Below are 20685 nucleotides of genomic sequence, written 5' to 3' on the forward strand. Positions count from 1 at the left end.
CTATACAGTCATATAATTTTGTCTCCTGCTTTGCCTAGTTTCCGAGTTACAACTTGTTTTCATAGACGATTCTGTTAAAATCGTGTGGTGTCGCGCGGCCTTATTTGTATAATGACTGATCCAAATTGATCCCATTTCTGTGTTTTTTTACCTCGATATTTAATCATGTCACGTAAAACTATGACGTCTATTACGTATGATATAAAAAATTGACATTTGATTTATTTGAATCGGTAAACTAAACAACCCTATTTTGCCATTGCTAGAAGAATCTGAAATTTTACTTAGGTAAATAGGTACATACAGTTTTAGCACACAGCAAATGCTTATATGTATTTCTTATGCAACAATGAAGTTCTGTTTGTATTCTCAAAACAGTGTCAGCCCATAAGTTTTCACATGCAATTAAAATTGCATGCAATACAGCAATTAATACTCCCTCGTTGTAACCCGTGTTAGGTGGTATAAACCTACACATGTTATTTGTCATCATTCACTTGATGGTCAGTTAATGAATTTATAACAGGTATAATTAGGGGTAACACCACTTATAGATTACCCGACAAATGTTCCCATTTGGCATTTCTTGTGTCTGGAGTAAATATTCAACATTATAAACATCGATCAAAGGATTAACCGATAAGACGCTGATTGATTAATTATTTTTATCTTACACAGCGGATTTGTCAAAAGGTAGTGTTTATGTATGTAGATTTACTAATCTATACTGAATACACTCTGTCGTGTCTGTGTCTGCGTAAAAACAACGTCCTTCCTTCAAAGGATTAACCGCCAATACAGTGATTGATTGCTCATTATTGGCTGACTAAATTACCGTTTTTAAAGAATGGCGGACATTATGCAATCAGTTGCCAGGTGTGCTATCTTGGGTGACCAGTGAGACTATACACCAATGTGACATACCTGAAACGATATATATACTAGACTGTTAAAAGGCACATTACTTGGAACAGCTGCAGATGAATGGCATATCACTCGTTTTTGTGGATATTGATGGATACATTCCTCGAACAAGGTAATAGCCTGACATTGTTCCTATAAATTTAATCTGTTTTAATTTTAATATTTGCATTTTGTTTTTATTCATTTTCGTAGCATTCAACAGAATCGTTGTTTTCGCCGTGAAGTGTAATGAGACATACACTAGGGCGTGTGTGCGAATTGAGACGTACATGATTCACATTGGCAAACTATAAAATGTCTAGATATTACAGTCCTGTTATAAATGCACTATAAGTATCAGCAGATCGTCTGCTTTTTATTTAGTTTCAAAATGCATACAAGTATGATAATAAACTAATTAGGATTATAAGACCAATATAAAGTCGTACATTGACTAGTATCTACATACTGGTGAGTGCACGTTAACCACGTGAATGTAGCAAGAAATTTATCACGCAGTATTGTCACTTCGACCCCCCACCTCGCTTCCGTGGAAGAAATCGTTATGTTATAAGTTGTGTCATGCAAAATGCTTTTGGTTATGATTCAAATACATATTTAACTACGAGTAGAAAGTAGTTTTGATTTTCTAACTTGATGAAAACAAACCATAATCTCATTAATTCTAACAGACTTTAGCCCGTGACTTCACGATTTTCAAAAATGGCGGCGCCCTGTCTCGAACATCCGCCAGTCTCAGTATAAATGCTATTTAGGTTTGTTTTCACCGAGTTACAAAATCAAAACTACTTTCTACTGGTAGTAAAATATGTATTTGATTGATGGTCAATAGGATTTTGCATGATATAGCGTATAACATAACAATTTCTCTCGTGGAAGCGAGGTGGGTGTCAATATAATACTACTTATAATTACAGTATTATTGTTACTTCGACCACAACCTCGCTTCCGAGGAAGAAATCGTTATGTTACAAGTTGTGTCATGGAAAATCTTTATGTCATCAATCATATACATATTTTACACGACCCATTTTGCACGAACTTCGTGGTCCTGTGGAAATCTGTGCATGGCGACACCATCGCCCGACCTCTAGGAGCAATTGACGACAACGCAACGATTTGGCATGTCTTCGATGATGTCGAGAAATCATCAAAATGACGAACTTGCTACACACTTTCTATACTATGGTGGCTGATTAGGGCCATCGCTTTCTCGCCTTAAAATTCGGAGGCGAGAAAGCGAGAAAGCGATATCACGAGACGAGAAAGCGATATCACGAGACGAGAAAGCGATAACACGAGACGAGAAAGCGATAGCACGAGACGAGAAAGCGATAACACGAGACGAGAAAGCGATAGCGCGAGACGAGAAAGCGATAACGCGAGACGAGAAAGCGATAACACGAGACGAGAAAGCGATAGCACGAGACGAGAAAGCGATATCATTGCGCGAGAAAGCGATATCATTGCGCGAGAAAGCGATAGAGCGATAAAGCGAGAAAGCGATAGAGCGAGAAAGCGATATTACCCACAATTCAGTGCTGTCTGCGCATGATCGACTACAAACGGGAGCTCAGTCGCCATCGTAATTTCTGGATAGTATTAAATGGTTTTCAGTAATGTTCTTGCCCACGAATGGCGGTGTATGACTTGACGTTTAGAAAATATCTAACAGAGATGTAGACTTTCCTTTGACATGCAATTTGCACGTATGCAATAGTCATATCGTGAAATAACGGAAACGTTCATTTTGTGATGTGACTGAAGGAATTACATATTTTTTTACATAAGTAACTGGATTCGGGTTGTCTTAACCAACTTAATCCACCAACCAATTGAATTGTTTCTTTGATGGGCATTTTAGATGTTGAGTTGATGAAGAATAATGACAATTATATTGGATATACAACTTCTTTTATTCTGTGGAGGCGACGTTTCGACATAGATTCTAATGTCGTTGTCAAGCAAGTGATACATGAGTAACAAATTGAGAGAATATATTCATGAGTTTTTATTACAGTAGATAGGGAATGAGTTGTTTATATATTAAATGAGGTTGATGTACAACGCTTGTAGAAGAGATTGAGTAAGTTGATTGGAAGCCAGAAGGGTGATATACAAGGTCTGAATTAGAATTTATAGGAGGCCAGGTGGATGTATATACAAAAGATGGGTTTGATGTACATAGTTGAATTAGAACAGATAATGTACACAAAAATATTATTGATTACTTTATCAAGTGATGGTAGGCATTGGGAATGTACTATCCTTCATCTCTGTTGAGAAACGGATCGTATCTTCTTGATGTGTACTGCTTCCAAAAGTTTCCGAATTTTCTAGTCTGACTGGTTCTTTTCTATGGTTTTCTTTGAATTATGATGTTGTGTGAGAAATGTGTCGGAAGTGCCAGATGAACGGGATGGACCTATGACAAATAAAGCATTGTGACGAGTATATTTTCACGGCGATTTCCACCATGAGTGGCCAGCACTAAGACAATCAACCACATCCAAACCATCATCCTAAAATAAAATCACTGAGTGAGTGTGTGAATTGAAATATATGTCGCATAAGAGCAATATTCATGTTTTAGGTTCATTGTTGATGGTTTTGTGACGCTATATTGTACGCCATCAGTTCAATTCCAACTTAATGGAATGGTGAGTTACACTTACATTTCAAACAAATTGGAGCTTGCGTTTCTTTTGCAGCTCAGTTTATTACATATACATCACATTCAGAGAGTTTTGAAGTATGTGACACTATAAATGAGCCGTATGTAGACAATTCAAAAATAATTATCAGTTCTCACTGTTTGGTTATAGGTGGAGGAATTAGAAATGAGGCATGGGAACTTAACCGTTTATGTTTATGTCACTTTATTGTATTTCAGGGTGATCAAAAAATACAGCTGTAGTTTCTCTGAATTAATAAAGACGATGAAATTTATTAACTGAAAGAACTTCACCTACATGAACCCAATTCGCTCCTACCCAAAGATAGAGGAGATGCACGTGACAGCAAAGCACCTCGGTACCTCAATGTAGTAACAGAACCATTCCACAGTCAATGGTGTAATCAAAGCAAATAAAAGGATGCAGTCAAACGTTCGTCTAATCAAAGCTGAAAATAGTACGCAGTTAAACGCTGGTCTAGCCATATATAGTGAACTTCTTTGGATGGCATTTAGAAGTTGGTGCTTACCCAACAACGGGGGAAAGTTATATGGATATACAACTCTTTTATTATAATGTAAGCGACATTTTGGTCCGCCAATTTCAAACCTGTTCTGCTATCAAAACCCATCTTTTTCCGCCATGTTTTCTTCTGACAAAAGTTAGATAATATGTTATACCAACAACTGGTTTCTACAATATATTGTTACCCTCCGCCGCCATTTTGACTGTATGTAATAATTGATGTGTGTGATATGTACTCTTATACCACCACTGGTGGTCTATTGAGAATAAAAAGTAAAGTAAAGGCTACAGCTGGACGTGGTCGCATAGGTTTTGAAAAAGTGATTGGTTACGCGTGTATCCAATTCACCTTTCGTAACATTTTCGTTTCCAGAGGAGGACTTGAAACTCGTTCAATACATGGAACTATCTACCTGTATCATCTTGTTTATAATTTGGTCAGCTCATGTCAAAACGATTCAAATCGAATGAGAGCAATAGGTGACATTCACTTGGATGCAGTCAAATGAGAAAAGGGCGTCAAATCTGCCTGATTTTACGATATATAAATGAACAGATTCAAGAATCTGCATATTTACAGGTGCAGTTGCATGGGCATTTCCGAATAGTACTGAGTCTAATGTATATCCTTTTGGTAAAAGTACATGTTATTTCGAGTTACAGTATATGTTGGACAAGTAAAGAAAAAGTGAAAACTATCCTCATTTTGCTAGTCCACATGAGCATATCGGACTTTCTAAAATGTATCTTTCATATTGTGAGCATTGAGGTCACTGCAGCCAAATAAACCCTCCTCCACATCTACAAAACACTTATCATGTACACACTGGAGTGAGTGGTTCCCGTCCTTCTCTATCCCCAACTAAACTCCTTACAATATATAAAAAATGCCATAGGTGCAAAGACTAGTACCTACTAGATAGAAGTTACTAGAAGAAACCAAATTACTCAATAACTACCAGACTGGGTCTGAAAACAAAATATCAAAACACCAAACAAAAATGGGCACCCTTAAATTCAGAATAAACCCTTTAAAACATCCCTATCCAGCCACACATTACAGTGTAAACTCGATTATCCAGACTAACTCACAATGTCAAGGCCACACACCGCACGTTTCACAACCAAAACATAAACACCGTACTCTGCCTCCCCAGCCCTACTTTTTAACATTTAACCCCTTTTCATCTATTTAGTACACTCCTTATTAGCTTATCAGCAACAGTTGAACTGTTCTGCACAATAAGTCACAATATACTTTACACTACTTACTTAGTTGAACTTATATGCAATCAAGTTCCCAACCCTCTTACGTCCAACTTCTCAACTCCCCATCTAAACTAAATTATCTTCAATATGCAGGTGTTTTATGATATAGTGCTTTATTCCCCAAGTGATAATTATATTACGTTTTTGTTAAACACACCTATCACGTCGGTCGATGACTTGTGGCACTGTCTCAAGTAGAGAGTTGGGATATGGGGACAGACATATAAGTATGTAGACAAGCCATTCTTGTAGAAGTATGGGAGACGATGGCACATACATTTAGAACAATACCTTTTTCATATAATAGTGGAAATATATATGTGTGAAATAGGCACACATAAAAAGACCAGACGAAAGGCACAGGGTGTATGAAATTCCATCACTGATACAATAAAGCCCGACTGGGAGTTCGTTTGGTTGGTTTGTTGTTTAACACCGGACTGAAACACGATGTTACGGGTATATTCTTATCCTTCATCAGGTGAATGAAGAGACTAGAAACTAGGAAGAGAAAGCTAAAGACGTACATTTGAAACAACAGTGCTAAGATAACAAGGGAAGCCAGTACCCAATTAACGCTAAATTGGTAGGGTGGATGGACAAATGGAAGCCAGGGATTGTTAATCCCGGCATGAATAATGAGATAACAATGGTAGCATTTAACAAGGGAAATGACAATAAAGAAATGCAAGCCAGGAATTAATCCAAGCCTAATTAGTGATTAGTGATAAATTAAATGATTGTTATCCTTTATATACAACTAACTGAAAATCCTTCCTCATTTGACGTCACTGCAGTGCTCTGGCGACAGAGTTACGTAACCTGTCTGTGGTTTCGTTGGCGGGCGAGAGTGAAGCAGGCGACTTTTTGGCAACCTTTAAATCGCTCGGTACTAATTAACCGCAAGTTTTTAAAGAATGAATTTGGTGTTCCGCATAAGACTGACAACAAATCTTTCATATGTAATAGTTAAAAGAGTAAAAAAACCAAAGTATATTTGTTCTTTAACTGATTACGGACCGGTTTTCCTCCTAATCGCATGGGTTAACAGAAGATAGTGCGATTTCACTACTGCCTGCAAGGAGAAACTGAACACAGCTAACAGGAATTTGCAAATTCTGGAGAATGTGGGAAATTTTAAAATTCAAGCAGGCAATTGTTATCATTTGCCGTATACTTGGAGCCACTGAACAGGTCTTGATTATTCCCTGGTCAAGCTTGTGTGGACGTGCAGGACATCCTGCAGCGGCACGTGCAGCTCTCTCTCAACGTGCTTGGCAGCGTTCATGTTTGTCTCCTCCGAGTCTGAAGTGACGACCATGACGACATCCTCTACTGGCGTATGTATCGTTCCAAGGCTGTCAGAGCGTTGACGGGAGAACTTTGTTTTCCACAAATAGTCTGAAACAGTTGGAAGATAACAGTTGGAAAATACATTATATCAATCGATTAGTATAGAGAGGCGAGAACTGAGTGAGTGAGTGAGTGAGTTTAGTTTTACGCCGCACTCAGCAATATTCCAGCTATATGGCGGCGGTCTGTAAATAATCTGTAAACATTCCAGGGATCAACAGCATGAGCATCGATCTGCGCAATTGGGAACCGATGACATGTGTCAACCAAGTCAGCGAGCCTGACCACCCGATCCCGTTAGTCGCCTCTTACGACAAGCATAGTCGCCTTTTATGACAAGCATGGGTTGCTGAAGACCGATTCTAACCCGGGACCTTCACAGGTGAGGCGAGAACTGGCGCGACATTGAAAGGCTGGTTGGTTTGTTGTTTAACGCCACACTCAGCAATATTCCAGTTATATGGCGGCGGTCTGTATATAATCGACTCTGGACCAGTCAATCCAGTGATCAACAGCATGAGCATCGATCTACGCAATTGGGATACGATGACATGTATTAACCAAGTCAGCGAGGCTGACCTCCCGATCCCGTTAGTCGCCTTCTTGGTTGTCCAATTCTAACCCGGATCTTGAAGGGTAACATCGAAAACTTAAGTAGCCACAATTGGAACTATTCAGAAACGAGGACCTACCAGCTAGGCTGTTGGTCACATCTGGAGGCTTCTGTACGATGCCATGTTGTGCTATCCGAGTTACTAAATCGATGTAGCAGTTGGTATCGGAAACGGCGATTGTCAGCACATACACACAAGAAAGACGATGTAAGGCAGAAACAATGGCGGCGGATGTTAGATCGGGTGAGATGATGTCTGAAGTACAAGGAAAAGGTTAAGAAACAACAAATTATGTTGATCGAAGATATCGACGGATCAGAAGTTATTGATTTAACGTCATGATACCTTTAGGTGCTAGCGGTACAGTCACATGGTACCACTCCTTCTCAGCCGCTCGAAGTAACCCTTTCCGCAATCCCGTAACCATTGTGGCCTCGCTATCGCCACAACAGTCCACACGAATACATGTTTTGTGTGCAGTGACAGTACCACCCGTCACAGGTCTCGGGTCTGGAAATCAAAATTGGAACCATGAGTCAGTCAAGCTCTACGCCGGTTTTGGTAATATTCTAGCAATATCACGGGGGTCTGAACAATGGCGTCTGATCAGTGATAGTCTAATATTATTCTTCACGTTTGAACTGAATTATGGACACATTATTGTGGGCCACACAATGAGTTGAAGGTGGAGTTCTGTCAGGACATCCTTGTGACTTCAGAGCCGTCGATTTTGGCAGCAATGTCCGAAGTTTCAAAGGGATATTCCGGCACAAGTACTTGTTAATTTCGCGTTTGAAGCCTGCGTTTGAAAATCATTGTTGCTGAGATTAAATGCCAGGCAGTAACATTTCACTTTCTAAAAATACATTTTCCGTTAACTAGTTTCGTAGCTTGGACTTAAAATCCTGGTCAGGATGAATCTTGCGAAACAGATGCGTGTCGTGAGTGAGTATGGTGTTACGTCGTGTTCAGCAATATTTCAGTGATCACGGCGGGGACACCAGAAACGGGTTTCACACATTGAACTTATGTGCGGACTCTTTAACCACAAACCTGCCCAGCGTGTCATAAGAAGCAAATAACGGGATCTGATTACTTTTCAAGCTCGGTATGTCATTGTATGCCAAAATGTATGTTTCTTCTCAGCAGTTAACTGTGCCCCGAACTCGAACATTAATCTTATCTTGACAGGAGTTTGCTAAGGCAGGTCCAGTCCTTCGAAATGAACGTACAGCAATTCAATGACTTTCAGACATTCCAGCATGAAGTGAATAAAGACCATGCTGTTCCAAATTGCTTATGACCTGCGCTTTTGAGCAACATTTGGATTTTTGGCGCCGTACAAAATTGAACTTTATCATTAAATATTATTGTTGTTGATCCCTAATCCCTTTCATGAATACTTTCTGTGTTGTAAATCTCTAATAGATGTATGTAATTCATTGCTAACACACGCTTGGTAGCGGCATAAGAATGTGGGTAGCCTCGTGGTCAAAGCGTTCGCTTGTCACGTCGAAGGCAAGAGTTCGATTCCTGACAAGGATACTATGCGTAAAGTCAATTTCTGGTGTCCCCCGCGGTGATATTGCTGGATTGGTGCTAAAGGCGGTGTGAAACAAAACTCACTAACTCACTGAATAATGAAGTATTCATAAAGCATTTCGTGTGTATTACTTCGCTGAATATGGAAAGGTCTACATACTCCATTTGTCCGTAACTCTCCACAGTAGTAGTCCAGTCTGTGTGGCGTTACATACTTCATTGATGCCCCCATTAATAATCTGGACGAGCGTGTATCCAATCATGACCCTCAACTCGCACATGGTCTGGCCAGGTCTCCGAACCTCTAATACAAATGAATGTCCCAAGTTAGTAGGAATAAGAGGGACCATTGGATGTTTTCATATTGGTACTTGGGTTTTGCACATATACAAATATGTTCCAAGAACGTGTGAATAAAGTCAAATATAATGTTAATAAATATACAATGTAATGACATTACAAACTTATACCACGGATTACAATATGTGTCCGCCTGAGAACCAGAGTGTTCTAAGTCCCCAAACCGTGTTTCGAGATAAATGGCCCTAAATATTTGCATTTAATACTGTACAAACTTACTTCGGTGCATAAATCATCAAAACCTGCATTCAAGTAGAACAATACTACATTTGCTACTTAATAGAGCTTCATCTATTCACACAGAGAGAGAGATAATATAAGAGAGAGTGACAATTTAAAGTGTGACATCCGAGTGTGTGTGTGAGAGAGAGAGAGAGAGAGAGAGAGAGAGAGAGAGAGAGAGAGAGAGACGCACACAGATATATATATAAAGGGGATTTGGCAAGAAGAAATATCTGGACTCATATTTTATATATACATACTCTCCCAAAGAAGAAACGCATCATGAATATAGCAATTTCATGTAGCAATGAATTAAAACGTGTTTCATTTTACAAAAGGTTTTGCTCTGTTTATGAGTCGTATGGTGTTTATGTTTTGAAACATCACAACAAAACGCACCAGCCATAAAATACCCGTTTTTAACAGCATGATTTTCAATTTCGGCGTGTAGGGTCACAGAATACACAATTCACATGCTATGCACGTAAAAGTTGGGGATCAGATAGTTTCAATGATGGGTATAAAAGGTTGATTGCTGTCTGTCGATTATTCACTATATTTGGAATATTGTTGAGGAACGCAAAATGCCACGTCTAAGTGAAGCCAACCGTCATATCGCCTTTGGTTTGCTTGAAGCTGGCCAGTCTCAACGTGCAGTTGCCCGACGCATGAATGTTCACCAAAGCACCATTTCACGGCTCTGGGAGAGATATCGCTGGCAGAATGCGGTAGCAGATGCCCCTCGTAGTGGGCGACCTCGAGCGACCACTGCGGCGCAGGATCGCTACATCCGGGTACATCACCTGCGTCATCGAACAGCTACGGCGACCAGTACCGCTCGACAAATACCCGAATTGAGGAGGCCGTCTGCACAGACCGTCAGGAACAGGTTGAGAGAGGCTGGTTTACGTGCCAGAAGACCTTATTTTGGCCCTGTTCTTCGACAACAACATCGTCGACATCGAGTTCAATGGTGCACCAACGTTCAGGCCTGGAACCTACCGAATTGGCGTAGAATCTGGTTCAGTGATGAATCACGATTTCTATTGGAACGACGCGATGGAAGAATGCGGGTGTACAGACGTCGACGTGAACGTTTCGCCGACGCTTGCGTTCCCCAGATGGACAGATTCGGCCGGGTCAGTGTTATGATGTGGGGAGCGATCACCTGCCGTAGGTGAAGTGATTTGGTGATGATCCAGGGCAACCTGACAGCTCAACGGTACTGTGACGAAATCCTACGCCCACACCTCCTTCCAACCATTGATCGCCAGAGGGAGTTGTTTCAACAGGACAATGCCAGGCCCCACACAGCACGTCACACTAGAGACTTCCTCCAGAACCACAACATCAATGTGCTCCCCTGGCCCTCAAGATCACCGGACTTAAACCCGATCGAACATCTGTGGGATGCCCTGGACAGACGGGTGCGACGCCGTAACCCTCAGCCCCAGACACTTCAGCAACTCGCACAGGCACTACAGGCAGAGTGGGCTGCGATTGGGCAACACGAGATTCTGAGACTTATTCGGCCGATGCCGAGGCGATGCCGTGCAGTTCTGGATGCCCACGGTGGTCACACGAGGTATTGACTTCAGCGCCACCACACGTCTCCATGTGACGCTCAAACTGACTTTCCTCGAGTTGGTGCCAAAGACGGATAAGTCTGCATTCCCAGTGTGCAATTTCGCTATATTTCATTGACTCATAAAGCCTACAAGATGTTTCAAAATAAAAATAAAAGTACAGTTTAAATTCCTATATGCGTTTCTGTTTTGGGAGATATATATATACTGAAATAATATTGAATCAGAACAAGTGTGGATACGTATTTATTATAATGTCAAATACCATACCTCTTTCAAAGAATTCAGCTATAATGGCATCTGTTCTCGGCCAAAAGAAGCGGTAGAAATATGCACGTTGGTCTGAAAATAGTACATACAAATTTCCAGACCATACAATAATCAGTCTCGATTATCTGGACATACTTGGGAAAATAGTGGTAAATAATATATGAATGAAGCACTGACATCAGGGTTTGTTTTGAAAATGGGTAGCATGTCCTTCTCAACCAGTAGTTTGCAGGAAAATTGACATAAAAGAGTTTGTTGCCTAAAGCCATAGCTAAACTCTACTTGGACAAATGCTGCGCCTCCGGTGTCACGTTTAATCAGACAATCTATTACGCACCTTCTGGGGGTGCTTCAAGCCATCTCGTCTTGAGCTTGTGGGTGATTCCATGAGCTAGAAACTGCTACGGGAAAAATGAAACACAAACGATTGAACTATTTCAAGCAGAGTATCTAACTATGAACCTACGCAACCACACGTTTCTCAGAGACATAATGGTTCTATAGATTATCTTTATGTGCAACAAATATACACTCTCTGATCATGAGAACCTTTAATAAATGTACTTTGTAAATGGTCTCTGTACCTGTTTGACATCTAGCCTTGACTCAAGGCTGGTAACTATGAAAATCTCCTTCAAGGATGTCTGTTTGTTATCTTGAGTGAAAAGATCAATGGCATGATGCATAAGTTGTATAACGTCCTTGGCAGGATACTGTAGGGCCCCTGTACCGAACGCTGGCAGTGCAATTGTCTCAAACCCATCCTTGCTTGCCTGGATGAGGCATCGGAAAACCAGAGACACAAGACACTGTGGATAAAGATCTCCATACCAACAAAATCAATTATAACATGGTTCTGTTTAAGTTCGTCTAGATAATCTAGAAGATCTAGAAGGTTCTCTGAAGCAGTAAAATGAACGTCCCCATATCTATTCCATTAAGTGAGTGAATTTGTTTTGGTTCAATTCGCTTGGAATTCCAGCTTTTTGTGGGTGGAAAGCTCGAAGTGATGTTTGTGACTTTTGTAAAATTGGTTGGTTGGTTGTTGTTTAACGCGGCACTGAGCAATATTCCAGCTATATGGGGGTGGTCTGGAAATAATCGAGTCTGGACCAGACAATCCAGTGAGCAACAGTATGGAAAGAAATAACATTTTATACAAAATTGGACATTACATAAATGGAGTTATTTTACCTTCAGAAAGCAGGAAATTGCATCTGAGAACATATAATTTTAAAACATTCACGGGGAGCATGCCAGAGGACCCCTTTAGATCCTTGGCCGCTTCGAGACCTCGAACGTGAATAGTGCCTCTCCTATGAGGTGACATTACTCTGAAAATGTTTTACATTTAAACACTTTGAATGGGTTACCTCGTAACACTTTGAAAGATTGAACGTTTCCATGTGCCCTGTGTAGAATGGAAGACATCCGTGGTAGATCTTTTTACAAGTGTCAAGATTCCCAGAACTAGTGACTGCCAAATCCCCGTACTCTATTCCGTCAGGGTAGATGCGTCTTATGGCCTCCTGTACGTCAGAACCAGCCGCCGCCATCAGGCTCATGGACACACCAAATCCCGAACTCAGATTCAGTTGTCTGTTGGTTGTATTTACTACCACGTCAGCCTACAAGAGTAGAACAGATTTTTCCAGATACAATCTTCGAAAACGACCACACACCTCCCACTTACACCCCCCCTCTCTCTCTCTCTCTCTCTCTCTCTCTCTCTCTCTCTCTCTCTCTCTCTCTCTCTCTCTCTCTCTCTCTCTCTCTCTCTCTCTCTCTCTCTCTCTCTCTCTCTCTCTCTCTCTCTCTCTCTCTCTCTCTCTCACACACACACACACACATATGTAGGCACAAACACATTAGCTGTTCATAACATTCTGTTCCAAGGTAAAAATACAGCCTCTTACCTTTTGGTTTTCTATCCTATTGAAGACGACTGTCACGTTAACTCCTTGCTCTTCTGGAATAAAAATGGACGGATGCAAATTTTGTCTCTCACTAACATCAAAGTCAACTGGTCAGCCTATTATTCCGAGGGGCGGTGGGGTAGTCTAGTAGATAAAGCGTTTGCTCGTCACGCCGAAGACCGGGTTCGATTCCCCATATTGGTACAATGTGTGAAGCCCATTTCTGGTGTCACCCGCCGTGATATTGCTGGAATATTGCTGAAAGCAGCGTAAAACTATACTCACTCACCCTATTACCCCAAGTCTATCTGCTTTAATATATGTTTAAATATACATTAAACTCCGTTTATTATCCGTCAAGGGTATTTGTCACTAGAGCTCAGGGTGGTCAGGCTAGCTGACTTCGTTGACACATGTCATCGTATACCAATTGCGTAGATCGATGCTCATGACATTACTGGATTGTCTGGTCCAGTCTCGATTATTAACAGACCGTCGCCATACAGCTGGAAAAAAAGCTAAGTGGGGCGTTACACAATAAACATAAACTCATATAACGACCTGGGCCCTTATTCTCGAAACGTTCGTAGCCCTAAGAATTCTTAACTTTGATCGTAGCCAATGTGTTAAGAATGGGCTTAAGAAGTTCGTAGGGCTTAAGAAGTTTCGAGAATAGCTAGCCAGTTTCTTGGGTCCCCGCCACTTGCTGTTACTCTTTTAGTCGAAATACGTATAACGAACTACGGTTATAACGAATTAAAATCACTGGTCAGTTTGAGTTCGTTATAACCGTTGTTTATTGCTCTTTTTATTGTGTGTTGTTGTGTAGTAAGGACCAGTTCTCTGCTGACCGGTATCTACATTTTCATTTGGTACCACTGACCTTGGGTGAATTGAATTGCAGATTGTGCTCGTTGACGCCATATTGGTTTCGTAGACAACTGATGCCCGATATGACACCGATACCTTTGTCCAATGGTTTCAGCAGTTTCAGCAAATTTCCTTACATCGACCCCAGTCTCAAAACTGAATGTGGAGCACTTCACTTCATCAACTAGACCACCCATTTTGTTTGCTGCCCACGTAACATCAATCGTATGGCCCTTCACGTCGTAGCCATTTACACGGCCAGATATCGTCACATTCTCGTCCTTTTGAATTTTCTGGATCTCATCCTCTTTGTATAAAGATAGATATCTCAGGCATTCCACATCAACAGGTACAAAGATACTAGTCATATCAACTGCTGAATCTTCCTTCCTTGGAACATCAGCAACTCTTTGGTGTGGTGATGGCTGTTGGGTTTCGTGTGCCATTATTGTTGTATTGGTGAACGAGACATAGGGTGACTGCGTTGTACTAAGGCGTAGGGTGACTGCGTTGTGCTAACTAAAGGCATATAGTGACTGCATTATATGCTGTAGTTTCTCTTAGTTTGCGACAGAGTCATAGTTGAATTTCTTCATTTGGTATTCATCGAAGCCCTATCAACAGGTAAGGGTTGTTCTGAAAAGAATTTATAGGCTTTCACATTTTAAAAAATGGAAATGAATGAAGTGAAATGTCAGTCGGGGTTCACATTACTCTGACGATTATCCAATTACAAAATTGAAAAATACGTTGTTGTACACAGAGATTAGGTACGATTTACAGAGACTGGGTACGATTGACAGAGACTGGGTTCGATTTACAGAGACTGGGTACGATTACTTCTCAATGTTCAACGCAGCGCTCGGCAATTTTGCAGCTATGAAAGGGGCCGTAAAATATCGATGATTTTAAGGTGGGGGTTCACCCATTTTGTTCTGGGGAGGCAGGGGGGTAATCAATTTTGTACATATAACTATTTTAAAAATATGCTACAAAATTATGGGGAGGGAGGGGGGTCATTCATTTTGTACATGACATGCAGGGTGGGGTCACTTTGTACATGCTTCTTCATAAAAAATCATCATCTGCCCCTAAGCCATAAATTATGAACGGTCCCTAACGGGATCGGGTGGTCAGGCTCGCTGACTTGGCTGACACATGTCATCGTATCCCAGTTACGTAGATCGATGCTCATGCTGTTGATCACTGGGTTGTCTGGTCCATTATCGAATATTTACAGACCGCCGCCATATAGCTTGAATATTGCTGAGTGCTGCGTTAAAAACAAACCACCAATCCATACTCCTGTTAGGCGTCAGCCACCAAACACATACTTTTCTATGCAAATTGTGTAAATGGACATGCTTCTACTTTTCGCACATAATGTCATCAAGGATTTTCAAGGGTCCTTATGTCACAGTTATGTCCCCTTGTAGCAAATTTAATCTGTTTCGCCCTATAATAAATCTGTTTCGGCCTATAATCTAGACTGAATATCTCTTGTAACATGATTTATATATACTCTCCCAAAAAGAAACGCATCATGAAAATAGCAATTTCATGTAGCAATGAATTAAAACGTGATTCATTTTACAAAAGGTTTTGCTCTGTTTATGAGTCGTATGGTGTTTATGTTTTGAAACATCACAACAAAACGCACCAGCCATAAAATACCCGTATTTAACAGCATGATTTTCAATTTCGGCGTGTAGTGTCACAGAATACACAATTCACATGCAATGCACGTAAAAGTTGGGGATCAGATAGTCTCAATGATGGGTATAAAAGGTTGATTGCTGTCTGTCGATTATTAACTATATTTGGAATATTGTTGAGGAACGCAAAATGCCACGTCTAAGTGAAGCCAACCGTCATATCGCCATTGGTTTGCTTGAAGCTGGCAAGTCACAACGTGCAGTTGCCCGACGCATGAATGTTCACCAAAGCACCATTTCACGACTCTGGGAGAGATATCGCTGGCAGAATGCGGTAGCAGATGTCCCTCGTAGTGGGCGACTTCGAGCGACCACTGCGGCGTAGGATCGCTACATCCGGGTATATCACCTGCGTCATCGAACAGCTACGGCGACCAGTACCGCTCGACAAATACCCGAATTGAGGAGGCCGTCTGCACAGACCGTCAGGAACAGGTTGAGAGAGGCTGGTTTACGTGCCAGAAGACCTTATTTTGACCCTGTGCTTCGACAACAACATCGTCGACATCGAGTTCAATGGTGCACCAACGTTCAGGCCTGGAACCTACCGAATTGGCGTAGAATCTGGTTCGGTGATGAATCACGATTTCTATTGGAACGACGCGATGGAAGAATGCGGGTGTACAGACGTCGACGTGAACGTTTCGCCGACGCTTGCGTTCCCCAGATGGACAGATTCGGCCGGGTCAGTGTTATGATGTGGGGAGCGATCACCTGCCGTAGGTGAAGTGATTTGGTGATGATCCAGGGCAACCTGACAGCTCAACGGTACTGTGACGAAATCCTACGCCCACACCTCCTTCCAACCATTGATCGCCAGAGGGAGTTGTTTCAACAGGACAATGCCAGGCCCCACACAGCACGTCACACTAGAGGCTTCCTCCAGAACCACAACATCAATGTGCTCCCCTGGCCCTCAAGATCACCGGACTTAAACCCGATCGAACATCTGTGGGATGCCCTGGACAGACGGGTGCGACGCCGTAACCCTCAGCCCCAGACACTTCAGCAACTCGCACAGGCACTACAGGCAGAGTGGGCTGCGATTGGGCAACACGAGATTCTGAGACTTATTCGTTCGATGCCGAGGCGATGCCGTGCAGTTATGGATGCCCACGTTGGTCACACGAGGTATTGACTTCAGCGCCACCACACGTCTCCATGTGACACTCAAACTGACTTTCCTCGAGTTGGTGCCAAAGACGGATAAGTCTGCATTCCCAGTGTGCAATTTCGCTATATTTCATTGACTCATAAAGCCTACAAGATGTTTCAAAATAAACATAAAAGTACAGTTGAAATTCCTATATGCGTTTCTTTTTTGGGAGAGTATATATGGAACTTTCGCTGTAAAATACAGATTCTGTTACTTTCTGGAGGCGATTCACCCCCCGGGAGTGGAGCCCCAACTCTCAGAGTCAGGCACCTATTCGCTAGCTCACGGAGTCAGCGATCTAACCCACTCAGCCAGCGCTGCTTCCATGAAAATGAAGTCTGACAACTGGCAGTCAAGATGACCTACTTTGTGTATGCCTCTGAGAAGTGTAGATTGCCACGGCTCTCTTACTTTGACAAGTTAAATATAGCATGCCATTTTGTAGGTCACATCATTTATGATCATGTAATCAAATGGTCAACTTAGGCAGACAATGATAACGCGCATGGTGAAGAGACAAGGTCTACACTATGAGGCTCAAATACGTAATCTCTGTTGCTGTAAACAACCAAACATCTCAACCACATGAAAAAATTATTTGTTCGTCAGAATAATGCTAAAAAGCAAGAATATGTAAATAAAGTGCTCTTATAATTCGTTCAGTTAAAACATCTCCGACTTATTCAGCTAGATTGTTCATCAGTGTGCTGTTTACCATCAAAAGGTATAACGGGGTCACAGGCTGAACTTTATTCAGCCTTTTACACCCTAGTTGTAGTACCGTGAAGAAGTGAATGCATATTTGGGAGCGTTTCTTTCCGGGACGTTTAAGGCGCGATCGTGATCGTGGGTTCCAATCCCATACCCGTGAACATGGGTGTCACCAAAATCGGAAACCATCTATGACCAGCATGTCAGACTTACACATACCGTGAAATATTTCACTGAGCTATTGTTGAAAAAGGTGGAACTCGCAACATACCAGCAACATTTGGTACCGGGTCTTATATTATTAATGCACGAGGATTGTCAAATAACTTCCCCACACTGATATTCACGAGATTTCTCTCTTTTCAAGTTCATAATATGAATACATGACACGTTTTATGGATAACAATTTCTTTATTCTCTACACGACGTTTCAGGTGAGTGCTGATGAAGGAGAATGAATTAGCTCTGAAACGTCGTGTAAAGAATAAAAAAGATAAAACGCGTCATGCATTCATGTTCGTCCAAATTCTACATGCCTTTCAAAAAACTTCATAATAACGTCCCCAAAACGTGGGGATCGAACAGGTTAAGCTTTATCATATAACTGGACAAAAATAGTTAGGGATATGTGTAAATTTTGAAATTATGAATAATGATCCATTTATTCATTGACACACCAATAAAATATCTGTTTGATTGGCATTTAGAAGTTGGTGACTAATAAGAAAGTAAGATTCTTTATGGATAACAACTTCTTTTATTATATATGATGCGACGTTTCGGTATGGATTCTTATACCGTTGCTTGACAACGGTATAAGAATCCATACCGGTATAAGAATCCATATCTAAACGTCGCATCATATATAATAAAAGAAGTTGTTATCCATGAAGAATCTTACTTTCGTATTACTTTCCGATAAAATATCAGTCACAAAATACCAACATCCCTAACTTATTTTGTCCAGTATATTTTGATGATGTCAAAAGTACAACATCGACTGATATATAAGTTTTTAATTTCATATAGAAGACACGGAGTACTTCTGAACACAGTGGATATTATATCATTTTGTAAGGTGATTCTACAAAAACCTGAAAATTCAGCAAATTGTTCAGATGTGATAAGTAAAATAAGCATGGGTCTTGAAGAAACTTGAAGAATTTGCAGTGATCAACGTGTGAATATATACCTTCTGTTATATACTCACAGCATGTAAAGGTTCACATTGTAGTACTAAGGAGCCTTACGGAATCCAGTGATGAGAACCCGCATGTACGACATTCAGCAGTTGGATCTGATTTAGCCGCGTCCCACTGCGACCAAAAGTTATACAAAAGGACCATTTGAGAAAAACATCGATGATAGGGAACGATACGAAGTTGTGTTATCGTGATGAGACACATTGAGCAACACTTACATATGCTATCATTTTGTGATACGAGAGTTGTGATTAGAACACTATGGACGAGATTGATCATGCAAATATACTGAGTCAAAAAAGAAACTTCACAAAATCTAATTTGAAAAATAATGAATAATTTTTCTCTGATGATACATCCATGTGTCCGAAATGGGATCCCTATCTTTCGACTATAGAAAAACGTTAGCAAAACCCCATCCATTCGTCGTGCAAATTACGTTAGTGCCAAAACAGGTTTTGCACTTGCAGTCGATCACGTGATCTTCGCATCGAAGTTTTCTTCATATGCACGTGTTTGCATTGGCCTCAAGAATTGAAAAAACACTTTTAAACCACAGTTCTAACGGTACTTGAAATGCCACGATTGTCAAATGTGCAACGTGAACAATGTTGGCATGTTGCAAGCGGGAAGATCAGTTATTGACGTCGCAAGAGCAATGGGATGCCGCCGTCGTACTGTGTATGACTTGCGAGGTCGTCTACACCAAACTGGCACCACTTCTGATCGTCCAAAGTCGGGTCGTCCACGTGTGACGTCACGAGCAGAAGACCGTCAAATCGTCCTACGTCACCTACGTGACAGATTTCTGCCGGCTACACGAACCAGGGCTGAGATGTTTAGAGGTCGACTGTCCTCACAGACCATTCGAAATCGGTTGCCGGCTGCCAATCTCCATTCTCGACGTCCTTATCGTGGGCCAATAATGACGCCGTTTCATCAACGTCAACGTCTGCTGTTGGCCCAACGTCACCTCCGATGGACCCAGAGAGACTGGAATCGAGTCGTCTTTAGAGATGAATCCAGGTTTACACTCAGATTCGCGGACGGCAGGCATAGAGTCTAGAAACGACGTCGTGAACGGTATGCCCAATGTTGTGTACAGGAAGTCGACAGATTCGGAGGCGGAAGTTGCATGGTGTGGGGTGCTTTCTGTGGGAACAACCGTTCCCGACTCCTGGTCATCCGTGGAAACCTCACACCTGCTGCTTACCGCGACCAGGTGCTCACCCCTGAACTCGTTCCTTTCATGGCGGCTCATGGCCCAGGTCTACAGTTCCAGCATGATAATGCTCGGCCGCATACCGCGATGTTGACACGAAATTTCCTTCAAAACGCTGGAATCAACGTCATGGACTGGCCATCGAGGTCCCCTGACCTTAATCCAATAGAGCACGTTTGGGATGCACTTGGGAGAAGGCTTCGTGGTCTTAGGAACCAACCTCAGAATTTGCAGGAACTTGGCGCTGCCTTGCAAGAGCAATGGCGCAGAATCCCCAACCACGTGTTCACAAGCATCAGGCAGTCGATGAGGAGACGGTGTTTGGCAGTGGTGAATGTGCGGGGCGGCCATACACGATATTGAACTGAGAAATTTCGCATTTTTATTCTTGTGACTTGACATTCTGTATACCCATGTTTTTGAACGGCGGTGTAGCCTAATGGAACTGATTATGGCACTGTCAGTGTATCGAGTACATCACACAGATCTCAGCAATGAAATAATAACAATTTAACCATCTTACCATCTCTTGTTCTTTTGTAGTGCCCTGAAG

At 41.6% G+C, this 20685-nt stretch overlaps 1 protein-coding gene across 4 annotated transcripts; it reads right to left on the reverse strand.

Annotated features, from left to right (window-relative positions):
• Positions 1-6372: 6372 nt before the first annotated feature.
• On the reverse strand, positions 6373-19017 carry LOC124279498. Of its 4 annotated transcripts, none has more exons than XM_046715326.1 (11): positions 18919-19017; positions 14140-14762; positions 13257-13309; positions 12714-12968; positions 11925-12149; positions 11678-11741; positions 11341-11412; positions 9063-9206; positions 7706-7870; positions 7439-7615; positions 6373-6794 (listed from the first exon to the last, which is right to left on the reverse strand). In XM_046715326.1, exons 2-11 carry the CDS (start codon positions 14570-14572, stop codon positions 6595-6597), a joined length of 1788 nt encoding a protein of 595 aa, XP_046571282.1. In that variant the 5' UTR covers positions 14573-14762; positions 18919-19017; the 3' UTR covers positions 6373-6594. The 4 variants fall into 4 exon arrangements, with proteins under 4 accessions (XP_046571282.1, XP_046571284.1, XP_046571283.1 ...); XM_046715328.1 differs by having other exon boundaries at positions 11925-12113; positions 18901-19017; XM_046715327.1 differs by having other exon boundaries at positions 11678-11738; positions 18901-19017.
• Positions 19018-20685: the final 1668 nt, after the last annotated feature.

Source organism: Haliotis rubra, unplaced genomic scaffold (genome assembly GCF_003918875.1).
Source record: "Haliotis rubra isolate DU_JTF1 unplaced genomic scaffold, ASM391887v1 Scf250, whole genome shotgun sequence".
In the NCBI taxonomy this organism is placed as follows: domain Eukaryota; kingdom Metazoa; phylum Mollusca; class Gastropoda; order Lepetellida; family Haliotidae; genus Haliotis; species Haliotis rubra.